The following is a 14,889-nucleotide window of genomic DNA, read 5'->3' as shown; positions in this document are numbered from 1 at the left end:
AAATTTCCCATTTCAAATATTACTTAAGAAGGAATAAATGATGTAATAATCAGATAATGTATTATATTATCTTCTAAATATTCATCAATTGTTTTATTCTCTCTTCTTTCATCTCTAATAATATTATGAGTACCCGGAAATTCGCCCACAGGCGAATTTACGTTTTTTCGCCAAAAGTTTAATAATGGTTGTTTCCGCCAAAATTTTTTCCTTTTTTGCCGAAAATCACCCTAAAAAAATGAACGACAACTTTAAAAATTTTGAAGGTCAACGTAGAGGACAAAATCTTATCTATGAAGATCAGATATACACTTTAGACCATATATAGACGGCACATGGCGATGGAGGTGCAGTAATAGGTCTTGTAGAGGTGCCATTACAATGAATGAACAAAACGAAATTGTTAAAAAAGTTATTCATTCACATGAACCATTACCTGAGAAATGCATATATAAAAGAATTTTTAAAAAAATAAAAGAAAAAGTTGCTACAAGTAATGCAAACATCGTGGAATTATAAAAAACAACTCCCAACATTGTCAACCAGCTTAGATATAACTAAAATGCTTTCCATAGAATATTTAAGAGTTACAATCAAACGAACAAGAAATTCAAGACTCAGTTTTATAACTGGTTGCATCATGGATATATCCGAAGTCTTGCAAGTAGATTCTAAAAAAATCGCTTTCTTAGGTTTGATAGTGGTATGCAGGATCATGATAGATTTATAATATTTTTTTCAGAATTCAAAAAAAGTATGATTGAAAAAATAGACACGTTCGCCGTTGATGGAACGTTTGAATCTTCTTCTCAAGGATTTTACCAAATGTCGTCTTTCATAGACATATATTTAGCAAAAGTTTTGGCGCAACGGTCTGTGCCCGGACTTTTTTTTCACTCCAAGGGGGCCCCCTTAAAGAGAAACGAAAAAAAAAAATAATAAAAAAAGCATTTTACTCTAAGAATATTTTGATAATTTCTATAAAGAACTCTCTTATACTTTTGATGTTTTTATAAATGGCATACCTTCTTCTCTATTTAAATTCTTCAAAAAATCTGGGATCGCACTTTCTTTAATCCCTTTTCTAGCTATTATATCACATATAAGATGTGACCAGACTCCTGGTATTAATTTTTGGTTTCACCTGCTTCGTTTTTAAAGCCTTCATCATGAATTACAACGCGATGATCACCGATGATAGATTCTACTGCTGCGAGATAAGATTTATGCCCATTAGTTTTGCATATCGTGTCGTTTTTTATGTATTTTTAAAAAATAGACTCATCGTCTTTATATTTAAGGTTTGTTGTATTTCAGTTCTCAATTTTAATGAACGCTCGTCTATTACTCTAGCAACAATGTACAGTTTATGACTGTGTCATATCTTTTTGAAGGAGATTTGACAAATTATCCCTTTACTATAACCGTTTCATCGGTCTGTGTCACTTCTTAAATCCACTATTTTTTTGGTGTTTGATATTTTCCTTTTTAGTGCTTCGTATATTTTTTTTACCCCTGAAGACACCTGAAGCTGAAACACGTGAATTATTGTTTAGGTTTAGTGTAGACTGTTTTTCAGTAGATGACTACAGAATATACAAATAATTATGTACAGGTATTCGGGATTAGAAAATGTTGTTTTATCACAAATTCCTATTAATGTTCCACATCACTTTTCCCCTACACTTAAACTGGTGGCGGCCATGTGCGAATTGTCCGGCGTTAAAATTATTATCCAAAATAATTCGTACATTCTATGGCTGTTTTTTGTTGATTTTTATCTTTTAGCCAACATATTGCTTCATGTGAATCTTGGAAGATTTTTGACCTACTGTCAAAAGCCACCAGACATGCCATAAGGGTAGAATATTTTTGAAAAAATCATCTAAAAAACAAAAAAGTTTAAAGCTCAAGAAATGTGAATCCAAATGAAATTTAAACAAGTCTGTGAAATTTCGAGTCTTGAATATATTGTTCGTAAAAAACATTTCCCAACTTTACGGTTTATGTCCGGATTCAGTACGTAAAAAAATAGGGGAAGTCCGGGCTCAGACCGTTGCGCCATCATTTTATACATATTTTTATAATGATTCGTTATATATCAAATTTGTTTTTTAAAAAATGAACTATAAAAATGCAAAATTGGACTATAAAAATGCAACCCCCTGTAAATACTCAAGGCAAATGTGAAAATCAAGAGGGTTTGCAAAATGAACTACCAAAGTGAACACATAAGAACAATTGCAGCATATCATAATTCTAAAAACTCATTACAAAACCAACACTCGTGTAATAAAAATAAACAAAGGGCGGGGAATTGCAAAAAGCATAAAGCATATAATTTACACTCACAAAAATAGAGGTGAAAGGACGTACATGGTCAGCAAGAAGAATAAAAGGAAACGATGCATACATATCCGTTCCAATTGGCTTAAAGAGAATTAAAGACATAAGCAAACGCAAATGGAATATTGTGTAGGCAAAGGAAAATATCTCACCAACAGAAATGGATGTGGATATTGTTACCGGCTGTGTTGCACACACCAATAATCAGACTAAAACTGAAAGATGAAACAAATCATAATGATCTGAAACATGATTGTTTCAGATCCGAAACTAAAACTATTTAAGAAATCTTAAATAGAATAAATATGCCAAATAAATATAGTTCTTCTTCTAATAAAAAGCCTTCTTCAATAACCAGCTCTCCTTCTGGTAACACTGGCGACAACTATTCGAAATCCAACGAATTGGGCCACCTACTAGAAAAATTAGGGATATCTACTAACACAATGGTGAAATTCAACGGTACCCAAGGCGAGAATGCATGGGTCTGGATTAATCAATTTAAATACCTCGAGGGAGAATGGAATGATATAAAACTGCTCAATTACATTAAGAGATACTTAGGGGAATCAGCTCTCCTATGGTATGAGGCTGTAATTGAAGACGAGGTGGAAGGATATATGGAATTCAAACAGAAATTTCTAACAAAATATGGGAAAGAAGAATTCCGGGAGGGAATTAATCCCATTAAAATGCTTTATAAGAGACTATACTCTGGACCTGTAAATATGAAAATTGAAAACTTTATATACGAACTAATGAAGCTTAACAAGAAAGCAGGAGTTAGCGTGTCTGAAATTACGGAGGAGTTGGCTAGATATTTCCCACCGTCACTTAAAGAAAAGGTGGAAGAGGCAACGTCATGGGACGTTGTACTAAAGATTTATGAGAGAAATCATAAATTTATTGAGAGTTCAAGGCAGAGACCTGAACAGAATAGGCCAAGGGAAGCAAGGACTTCAAGGCCATATACTACAAGGACAAGAGAGAGTCCAAGAAAGTTAGTATGTTATAAGTGTGGGGGCGAACACTTATTTAAAGACTGCGAGAAACACGAAGGGAAAAAGGTGTTTTTAATCGAGGCAGATCCAGTGTCAAAAGACACGAACGATACTACGATCTTAGGGTCCATCGACCGCGACGTAGTAAGAACGCGTTTGGACTCGGGGGAGTCCAACCCATTTATCGAAAGCAATTTTGTTGGCAGAAAGAAACTAAGAAAGGTAAAAGAAGTACATTTTAATCAAACTATTCCACAGAGTATAGATATAACAATGTCTATACAAGAAGATGGGCGGATTAAAAAGTGGGCAAGTGCAGAAACAGCTCAGACGTCGCTTCTGTATGGAAGTTTGAGGTTTTCCGAGACGAGTACTTCGATTAACAAGCAATTCGATGGCCAGCAAAATAACTTTCTCGAGAATGATAGAAAAAATCTAAACATTGAACGAGCAAATAAAAGCGTGGAGAGTGACGAATATACGAGCACCAAGGACGCACATAGTTCGATCGAAAAGGAAAGAGACGATGGTGTGCGCCTATACAATGAACTCACAAAAGTAAAGGAAACACGGACTAAAGAAGTAGGTCAATCCCCCGTGATTAAAGAATGTTCTACATACTTAAGTGTAGCGAAATTGAACCACCAACTCGACCCGGGAAAACGATACTATCTAACTCTTCTGGAAAAGAAATTTACGAGCACGAAGTGAAGAAACAAACATTTTTATGTGTGAATAAAAGCGTGGTGAGCGAGGAAGTAGCGATCGTGCAGATCGTGCTTATCGAAATAATATCTAAAATAGATGAAGGTATGAGGCCAATACTGACCTGGAAGTTACTATTTATGGTTCTGCACTGTGAGTTGAATAACATTAGAATAAAACTCAAAAGAATAATATTTAATATATTTAATAAGCCGCGTAAAAAGTTCATAATGTCTTACTATACATTATATAGAAATGAAAGATTGGATAATCAGAGCAGGAACATGCTCAGTAAAGATTCTATGAAAAACGAACACATAAAACCAAGTTGTCCTCTTGCTAATATGCATAAAATGGAAATCTTAGTCGCAACTGAATATAGGAACATGAAGAGACCTTTCAATAAAAAGAACATAGGATCATTCATTAATATAAAAAGAACATCTAGAAGAACCTTTGAACCCCTAAGTCTTGTGAATGAAAAGTTCTACGATAAATTGGTGAACGTTGCATCTTCCCAGGAAGTGAAGCCTTGTTCTAAGGAGGGGAGAGTGTTACCGGCTGTGTTGCACACACCAATAATCAGACTAAAACTGAAAGATGAAACAAATCATAATGATCTGAAACATGATTGTTTCAGATCCGAAACTAAAACTATTTAAGAAATCTTAAATAGAATAAATATGCCAAATAAATATAGTTCTTCTTCTAATAAAAAGCCTTCTTCAATAACCAGCTCTCCTTCTGGTAACAGATATGAATGATGCAAGAAACGAAAAAGCTATGAAAAAGTTTCGAAATAATTTTAGGCTCATTTACAAGACACACAAGACGCAGTTGTTGCTTATACATATGTAAAAGTGCAAAACTTTAGAGAAAGGATCTGTAGTACTATAATACTACAAATAGCTTATTTTTATTTTGTAAATTTTTACTTTTCAAAAATAGACCTTTCGACCGGTCTATTCCAAATATTTACTACTTATTCATTATTTTTGCCCCTACCCTAGATTATGACCAGACAATATTATAATTAATAATGCGATTGGACACAAGACGAAGGAAGAGCCTAGCAGCCAAGGAACAAATTCCCGATGGAAAGGGCAACGTTTCAAAAACTTCAATGAAGTTGTCACATATGAGATTTTTATTGTGTTTATGTTTATTTTTGTGCTCTGCAGGTTTCTCTTCTTGGTTCTTGTAAGTCATCAAAAATTTTTAATACCTCTTTTACAAAGGCATAGGTTTCCTTATTTCTTTTTAAGAATTACAACTGTCAGGGACAGATCTCAATTTACACTAAGATTACCATGGAGATCGGAGAATACTTTCTATGAGTATTTTCCCCTTTTAATACATATTTTTTGGAGGGAGAAATAGGACATTTCCCCTTTAAAATTATAAAAGAAAATCATACGCTTATGGGTCTGAAGAATAATAAAAAGTTTAACGAAACATTCTTTCCGGACTGATGGGACCATATGTCCACAACAACAATTTCAATTAATACGTTCCCCCGCCCTTTAGTGGTACCGAGTATTATTGAGTTCGCTGACCATTCTCTTATAACCCTTTCTTCATAAGCATACAACTCGTTGTCTTTACGAGGTGTAAGAACTTGCTTATGTTGTTGTATTGATCGATATCTTCCTGATTATATCGATCTATTAAATAGATAATAAAAATATTTAATAAGTTAATTCTTGGGGGCGCCAGCAAAATTTCCCATAATAATTTTATTAAATGAGGCGTCCCTCTCTTCCTTTAGAATTATAGATTCCAAATTACTTTCCGTCTCTCTCTTTTCCTGTTTGTTGTTTTTGACAAACTTTTCTTTAGTTTCACCATCGATACTCACACTAGCCTGTGCATTTAATTTATCATAACATGATAAAATCGTCGCTTTAACAGCAGTCCATGATTCATGCGAATATTGTAGCTCTAATTTGTCAATTCTTACAGATATATCTTCTCTACTGAATTTATTATTTGTTAAATAATTAAAAAGATATGAATGTGATCTACATGTTTTTTCATTTTTGTTGTTTTGAAGAACTTTTACTACTTAGTTTCAATGAATACACTGCGGGTGTAATAAGCATATCATAACATGATAGAACCCTACTTTTACTCCAGACCAAGATTCATGATGATTTTTAATTCATAATTGTCAAATTTATGAAAATAAGTTAAAATAAGATATCGATCTAACACATAGGTTATACATTCATCTTTAATGAGAAAATTTATGGTGACGCTGGCAATCCTCATAATAATTTCATCAGATAAGGCACCCATTTCTTCTTGGAATGATGGATTCTAAACTCTTTTCAGCTCCTACCTTTTCAATTTGTGATCTTTTTTAACAACCCTTTCTGCTACTTAATTATCAAATGCACACAGCAGGTTTAGTTAATACATCATAACATAATAAAATGATCACTTTAACAGCTGTCCATGATTCATGGGGGTATTAATCTTTAATTGATAAAGCTTTATTGTAAAGTCTTTTGTACTATATTTATCATTTCAAATCCATTAAAAATTTATGTATATGATCGACATGCTATTTCATTGTTGTAGTTTTAAAAAAAATTTCTATTACTTCATTTTATTGAATAAACTGGGGCCCGTAGTAAGTATATCATAAGATGATAGAACGCAACTCGCATGGCGAACTAAGAATTATGATGATTTGACTATAAATTGATCAAATTTAACGGATATAATTTACGACAACAGCATATCAAACCTACAAATGTGTCATAAACTCATCTTCAATGAGTAATTTCTTGGGGGCGACAAAATCCCCCATAATAATTTTATCACGTAAGGGGTCCATTTATACTTTAAAATAACAGAATACAAAATACTCTCAGCTTTTACTTTCCTATTTTGTAATTTTTAAAGCCTTTATACTACTATGTTTATCAATAAGTGCACACGGCTTTTTATGAGTATATCGTAATGTGAGTATGCGGCCAGCTTAACAGCGGCCCAGGATTCATGAGAAAACCGAATTTTAAATGATCAGGCTTTACTGATTAATTTACAATAGTATGTGGCTAATGAATAGGCAATAGATATGTATTCTATTAAAGAATTCTCAGTACGACAATAAAGCTGTCCACAGTAACTTTATTTTGTCATATGTTTCATTCTTCCCATAAAATAACAAGTTTTAATTGTCTTCGGTCCTACCTTTTCAATTATAATGTTTTTAATAACCTTCTCCATTGCCTTGTTGTCGATAAAACAATAGTAAATGTAGTTAGTATATCGGGATGATAAAGTACCTACTATAGCTTCAGCCTATTATTCACGCGGATATTAAATTTGTGATGATCAAGTTTTACTGTTATACCTTTCGAAGTTATTTTATTATTCATAAAGTATGTTTAGAAATCAAGCATAAATCAAGTTGTTTGTGTTTACTCAATTAGTGTCGTCTTAGGTGACACTGTGACCTAAGGATATTAAGCAAACTTATAATTTTTTGAGCTAAATATAAAAAGTCGAGAGCAATAACTTTTTTGCACATTGCAATAATAATCAATAGTAAGATATATATTATCTAAAATGTAATTCTGGCCTAATGCGACAGAAATATAAATATGTCTTTAGGAAGCTTGTCGAACATAGTGTAATAAAAAAAGACTTCTGTTTTTTTCCAAACAAGTATTTAGAAATTTTGTTGGTAGTAAAATAATGGTCTTGTGACGTTTATGGACCTCTTTAAGTAATTTTATTATCCCTTCTTTGCATGATTTTTGCTATTTCTAAAAAATTTAGGGGATGTAACAATTCTCTGATTCAAGGAAAAATATTAAAAAAATTCTAATGTAAATAAAATATGTATTATGTAAAAAACAATATTGTTACCTGAAGGCAAGATGGGGCAGTCTATGGCTTGGTATTAACTGAAATATTCTTTTAAGAGACATAATATTTATTTATATAATTTCCTTATATAGTTTTTTCCCCAGCCTGAAACAATCATGTTTCAGGTTGAGATTATACGTTAAAACATCACGTTTAAGTCAAACGATTGGTGCCTCAAGTGATGGCGGTAACAAATATGATAGAAATTTACACCATTATGCATATTCACATATTTGGCTCAGTACTAAATAAATATAAAAATATTGTTCACTCAATCTTCATTATTCTTTATGATAATTTAAAAAACAATTATTTTTTTTATTTAAGCTCAAATTGACGCCACATTTAAGACACGAATTTTAAAAAACCCCAGTACACATATTAAGTATCTAATAAGAATGACCTACCCACCGTTGGCCAATGTTCAACACCATCTTTTCTTATGTCTCTTGGAGGTGGGGTTACTGAAGAACCTTTTATTTTTTTTGATAGTAATTCCTTTTAAGTTAACTCGTACTAGGACGACCTCTTTAGCGCTTTTAGTGGGTCCTCCGTTGAATAGCATAAAGGCCAATAAATTTCAGAATTGGGCCATTGTAAGTGAACTCTTTTTCGATTTACCTTTTTTGGGCATTTAACATATAATCCAAGAGTTTATAATAGCTAGATCTAATAAATATTTAAATATACGTAAGTACTACTTTTTAGACCTTATTGGTATATGGTTTCTGTATAAAATATCTATGAGGGTTGGTGGGAAAGTCCACCAAAATATAAAAGAAAATTTGAAAAAAATAGCCCTTAAAAATGAATTTCGAAACGGACAATCACAATTGGAAGAAACACCAATAACTAAAATCACAAGTTTATAATAATATTGTTGTAACACATGAAACAGGTACTATCTTGTTTCAAACACCAGACAGTTTCAGTCATCGTAAACCAGTTATCTTCTATTATCTGTAACGTATGTTTCACTGAAACTATTTAAGAAAACTTATTCTAATAAAGTATGCAATTTAATACAGACATTTCTTCGGGACTCAACATGGCGACAACGATCAAAGGACTAAGGCAGTTTGCAGGTGAACAAGATGAAGATGTTTACCTTTGGATCGACGAGATCCTATTTATCGCGCAAATTATGCAAAAAACCGAAGAAGAGACTTGTAAAATGATTTTTTTACTGCTTAAAGGAGCAGCTCTAAGTTGGGCGTCAGAACCTATTGGAGGTCGCGCCTATCAAATCACATTAAACAATCTACTGGAAGAACTGAAAACACGATTCGGGGGACAGCAAAATACTAATATATCCCTAACCAGATTTCTAAATGGTAACCCACCTACATCGAGAACCGAATTTACAAAATTATTACAGGACGCAACTGTACTCTTCAAAAAAAACTATATGAATATAGTACCTCTTACGAAAGTCGTGATAAACAAATCACCGTGCCCACTAAAACCATTATTACTTCAAGCAGCAGAAGTAGTCGAATCATGGGACCTCTTCGTGAAAAGAGCCGAGAACATCGCATGGATGTCCTTCCCGGATAAATGTCTTAATAGGGTTACATCGGAATATAGCTCCGATACGGCTGCCCCGACCAACAAAAGATATTGTGAATACCATGAGAGTAACACACACAATACTAAAGATTGCATTTACCTAATTCAGCTGAAAAAACAAAAAGGCGGGTTCAAAAAAAACTCTTTTGATAAAAGAAAAAGAAATTCGTCCATAAATTCGATAATTGACAATGGACAATCACCGATGACAGAAGAAGTTGAAGAAGATTCAATAAAAAGTTTTAACTTGTACTCGATTTCTGAGCATACTTTTATATCCAATCCATTCTTCCATATATTCTTACTTAACTCAAAGCCAATCTGGTGTTTGGTTGACACAGGAGCCGATGTATTAATAATAAACGAATCCTGTAAGAAAAAATGGAGTATATCACAACAAAAAACAGAGGAAATACTAGAATAAGGTCGGCATGTGGGACAGAAATAAAAATATTAAATCGAGCAAACGAAATCGTTTTAGATAAAAAGACGGGCGGTTCAATCCGCATTAGCCCATATATAGTAGCAAACGGGCCACCTTATATAATACTAGGTTTGGACGCAATTACTAAATATCCGGATCTCCTAATTAATACTACACGAAAACTAATGTCAAGACATAAGAGGACTAAAGAGCCCACTTGCCTTCATTCTCTCACAAGCGAACAGATAGCTTCAAAATATAGTGATATTTTTCAAACGGAAATCTCTGAGTTAAACGTGTGTACTAAAGGTAAACACAGGATTGAAATATCGTCAAAGGTGCCTATTTGCTCAAAAGGAGGAAGAGTTCCACTACATTTATGTGAAGAAATTGACAAAGAAATAGAAAAAAATCTTAGGCTTAAAATTATAAGGAAAAGTAAGAGTCCGTGGCGAAGCCAAATTGTGGCAGTTCCTAAACCAGACGGAACATTACGGATGTGTATAGATTATCGTCCTTTAAACAAAATCACAGTAAAGGACAGATATCCAATTCCTCGAATTGACGAAATTGTCGACAATCTTGCAGGTGCGCTCATTTTTACCACGCTAGACGCAACCTCTGGTTACTATCAAGTAGAAGTAGATGAAAATGATAAAGAAAAGACTGCATTTTCCTGGAGGGGGGACTATATGAATTCAATAGAATGCCCTTTGGTCTCTGTAATGCACCAGCAACATTTCAGAGGATAATGGATGAAATCTTTGAAGATGAACGATATAAGTTCGTAATGCCTTATCTTGATGATATCATAATATATTCCAGAAACGAAGAAGAACACGGACAACATGTGGACATAGTCATGAGGAAACTGAAGAGAGCTTGTATAAGCTTGAATAAAGCTAAATGTAAATTTATGAAAACAGAAATCAAAATCTTAGGAGTCATTATTGGACATAACACAGTTCGGCCAGACCCTGCCAAAATAGAAGCTATTAAAAAGTTCCCATTGCCCGAGGCAGTTACCAAATTACGATCATTTTTGGGCATAGTAAATTGCTGCAGAGAGTTTATAAGGGATTACGCAACCATGGCCCGTCCCTTATTTAAGCTTGTGGGTGGAGAGAAAAAGAACTCACAGAAGCAAATTGAATATACAGAAACAGAAAAGCTTGCATTTAAACAAATCAAAACGATTTTATCTTCTGCACTCGAACGACAACAGCCTGACGTGAACAGAAAATTTGTGTTAACAACAGACGCCTCTGATATCGCAATTGGAGCAATACTTTCTCAGGTTGACAATGATGGTAAAGAAAAAATGATTTCCGCATTTAGTAAGGAATTAGATAAGGCTCAACAAAATTATTCAGTAACGGACAAAGAACTCTTAGCATTAGTCAAAGGCATAGATAACTACAGACACTACTTGTTGGGAAAAGAATTCGTAGTGCGAACGGATCACAAGGCGTTGGCATATCTTTGGGAATCAAAAAAACCCAGCAGCCGTCTGCTAAGATGGTCATTAAAATTGCAAGAGTATTCCTTCAAAGTAGAATATATAAAAGGAGAAGACAATAAAGCCGACGCAATGAGCAGAATTAACATTAGTTCTCTGCGATCTAACAAAACATTAAGTGATACGACGCCAGAACTGAGACGAGAAATTATAAAAGAGTATCATTTATCGCTTGGACACGCATCTTCTGCCGCTATGAAGTATGTAATTACGAAAAGGTACAAATGGGAGGGGATGTTTAAAGAGATTGAAAATTACATCAAAACATGTAGCATTTGTCTAAAAGCTGGAGGACCTCTAGTTAAAACTAAGAATAGGGTAATTTCTTTTCCACAGCCAAATGAATTATGGGAAGTAGATCTGCTTGGAAGAATTCCCTCAAGAACTGGGAATAAATTTATTTTCGTCGCCGTTGACCACTTTACAAAATGGATAGAAACTAAAGTATTATCTAAAAAAACTCCGGAAAATATAATTAAGTGCATCAAATCTCTTATCATAGGCAAACACGGAAATCCCCGTAGAATACTCTCTGACGTCGGTTTAGAATTTAAGAATAGCAAAACAAGCAATTTTGCCGCGAGCCATAACATAAAGTGGAAGTTCGCTTCTCCTGCTCACCATCAGACGGTGGGATGCGTGGAGAGAACAAACCAGACACTATGGAGGAAATTAAAAAAACTATCTAACTTCGGAAAGATAAAATGGGAAACTAAAGTGGCCGATGCCACACTGGCTGTAAATCTCTCTTATAATCGGGCTATCAAAACAACACCGTTCATGTTTAAATACGGTTACCTACCAGTATTAGAAGTGGATCGCAAATGCGGCAAAGCCAATTTACCGATTGACAGGAGGGTACTTATCCGAGAACGAGACAAATATTTAAAAGCGTACGAAAAAGAAATAGAGCAAGGGAAAAGAGACATTAAGACAGAGTTACAAATTGATGATCCCGTGTTAATCTATAAAGAAGCTGTTTCAGATAAACTCAAGCCCGAGTGGACTTTCGGCTATAGAATAGTCAAGAAAGCTCCTCCGGATGCTTACATCGTGAAATCTAAAAATAAGCATTTCCGACTCAACAAAGCACACATCAAACTCAATACGGGTCTTTAACTAAGCAAGGGGGCGTTGTAACACATGAAACAAGTACTATCTTGTTTCAAACACCAGACAGTTTCAGTCATCGTAAACCAGTTATCTTCTATTATCTGTAACGTATGTTTCACTGAAACTATTTAAGAAAACTTATTCTAATAAAGTATGCAATTTAATACAGACATGTCTTCGGGACTCAACAAATATAATACGAAATAAATAATTGTTTGCCATATAACAAATATATTAACCCTTCATATACAATTTTTAGACAATAAATTATTATTTGGATTTTTTTAAAATTATTTTCATCCAATAATTTTTAGATACCCTTTTAATATGGAAAATGAAAGAAGATTACAAGAACAGAAAGAAAGACCTGTTGAAATAAAAGGCATAAAAAATAAACATATGAAATTATACAAAGGATACAAATATTATATGAAATACACTAGGGCTTCTTTTATAAAATCTTCTTGTTTTTTAAAAAATTGTAATGGAAGTATGCGCATGAACATTATAACAAATGAAGTATGCAATTATCAAGATCATAATCATGAGGAATTAAGTAATTCACAAATTAAAATATTATTTGTAAATGAAGATATAAAAAGAGATAGCCTCACAAGCAGAAAAACTAAGAATGAAATTGTATGTGCGACAACATCAATGCTTGATGATTCATAAAGACAGTTACTTCCAAGTATACGTAACATTAAGAGAATAATTAAAAATATTCAATATTTAACTCAAAATTTTAGCTATTCTAATAATTATGATATTCAAAATGAGTTACTAATGACACGATCTGGACTTAAATTTGTACAGTATGATAATTATTTTAGTACCAAAGAGAGAATAATAGCATGCTGGTCTGATAAAAATTTAAACAACGCCATGAATAAGAAAGTCTTTGCAGTGATGGGACATTGAACCGACGCATCTAGCCTTTTTTCATCTTTTCATAGTAGTTTTTGTAGATGAATAGACTTACATTCCTTTTGCTTATTTTTTATTACCAAATAAAAAATATGAATCGTATGTGGAGGCTTTTAAAATGACATTTACTTTAGCAAATGTAAGAAAAATGGAAAATATGATAATAGATGGTGAGTTGACCATACATAAGGCATTGCATAGTGTATATCCAGGCACCAGAATAAGACTTTGTGTCTTTCATTATTCACAATCGGATTTCAAAAAATTTAAATTATTGGGATTTTCTAAATTATACAAAGATGATAAGATTTTTAGATTTTATATCAAATGTTTGCTTTGTTCAATATTCATTATTGAAGAAAAAAAATATATTACATTTAAATATTTAATTAGGTTAATATGTCGCGATTATAGTGGACATGCAATTAAAGAATTTCAAAAAAATTATATAATGAATTGGTTAAATAAAGTCTTTATCCGTTATAACGATATTAAAGAAAGAATAGAATATGATATACCATTTACAAATAATGGAGCGGAAGGTTTTAATTCTTCATTAAAAAGAGAATTGAGATCACCACATCCAAGTTTAATTGAGCTTTTAATGTGTTTGAGAAATCGGGATTTTTTAAATGAATACCCAAACATAATATTAAAAGCAAGAAAAACAATTCTATAACAAAGACCAGAATTTCAAAAATAATAATAAAAATAGAAGATTAAAAAGACAATGACTGTTTGGAAGTTTTAAGAGAAACAACATCCCTAATAACTTTAAAGATGATATTTTACAATAAATTTGATCATTTTGATTGCTCCTTTTAAGGGCTATTTTTTTCAAATTTTCTTTTATATTTTGGCGGAGTTTTCCCCTTACGATTTATGAGATCTAATCTTCTTTATTGTATATTGTATTCTTTGACAATAAACGTGCAAGTCATATCAATTTTTCCTTTTATTGTCCTGTCATATCTATTGACTCTAGTTACAGGCAATGCTCCTTATAAAAAGATAGCTGGGTTGCTTTATATTTTCCAAGCCACACAATTATATCCATACCGCATGCACAGACATTCTGGACTTAAAACTACTTCTAGCCCCGATTTTCTCGTTAAGTTATTATTCTCAGGAAGTTTTTTATTTAAATTCCTGTTTTTTTTTTGCACAGTTCCCACTGTATGAATGCCAGATTTAGCTAAAAACTACCAATGGCAAAGATGCATAAAAATGTTCATAAGTAAATGATATAGTTTTGCTTTCTTGGCACTCCTTGATGTAAACGAAAAACAACCTTTTAGTTAAACCAAGACATGGTTCATCTGTTAGCTTTTCTGCATTCTCTTGTTCAAAATATACCTCAAACTTGTAAGCATATCTAATCAAAATACAAAGAACATACAATT

The 14,889-nt window shown here is 32.9% G+C and overlaps 1 protein-coding gene across 1 annotated transcript; it reads right to left on the bottom strand.

Annotated features, from left to right (window-relative positions):
- Positions 1–5,748: 5,748 nt before the first annotated feature.
- Positions 5,749–6,518, bottom strand: VNE69_04143 (uncharacterized protein; the record flags this gene model as incomplete). Its single annotated transcript, XM_065473390.1, has 2 exons — positions 5,749–6,007; positions 6,502–6,518. The coding sequence occupies 2 exons, from the start codon at positions 6,516–6,518 to the stop codon at positions 5,749–5,751; spliced, it is 276 nt and encodes a 91-aa protein (XP_065329462.1).
- Between the last annotated feature and the right edge of the window lie 8,371 nt (positions 6,519–14,889).

This window comes from Vairimorpha necatrix, chromosome 4, assembly GCF_036630325.1.
Source record: "Vairimorpha necatrix chromosome 4, complete sequence".
In the NCBI taxonomy this organism is placed as follows: Eukaryota; Fungi; Microsporidia; family Nosematidae; genus Vairimorpha; species Vairimorpha necatrix.
The sequence above is the reverse complement of the archived record's forward strand: the minus strand, read 5'-3'. Positions and strand labels throughout refer to the sequence as shown.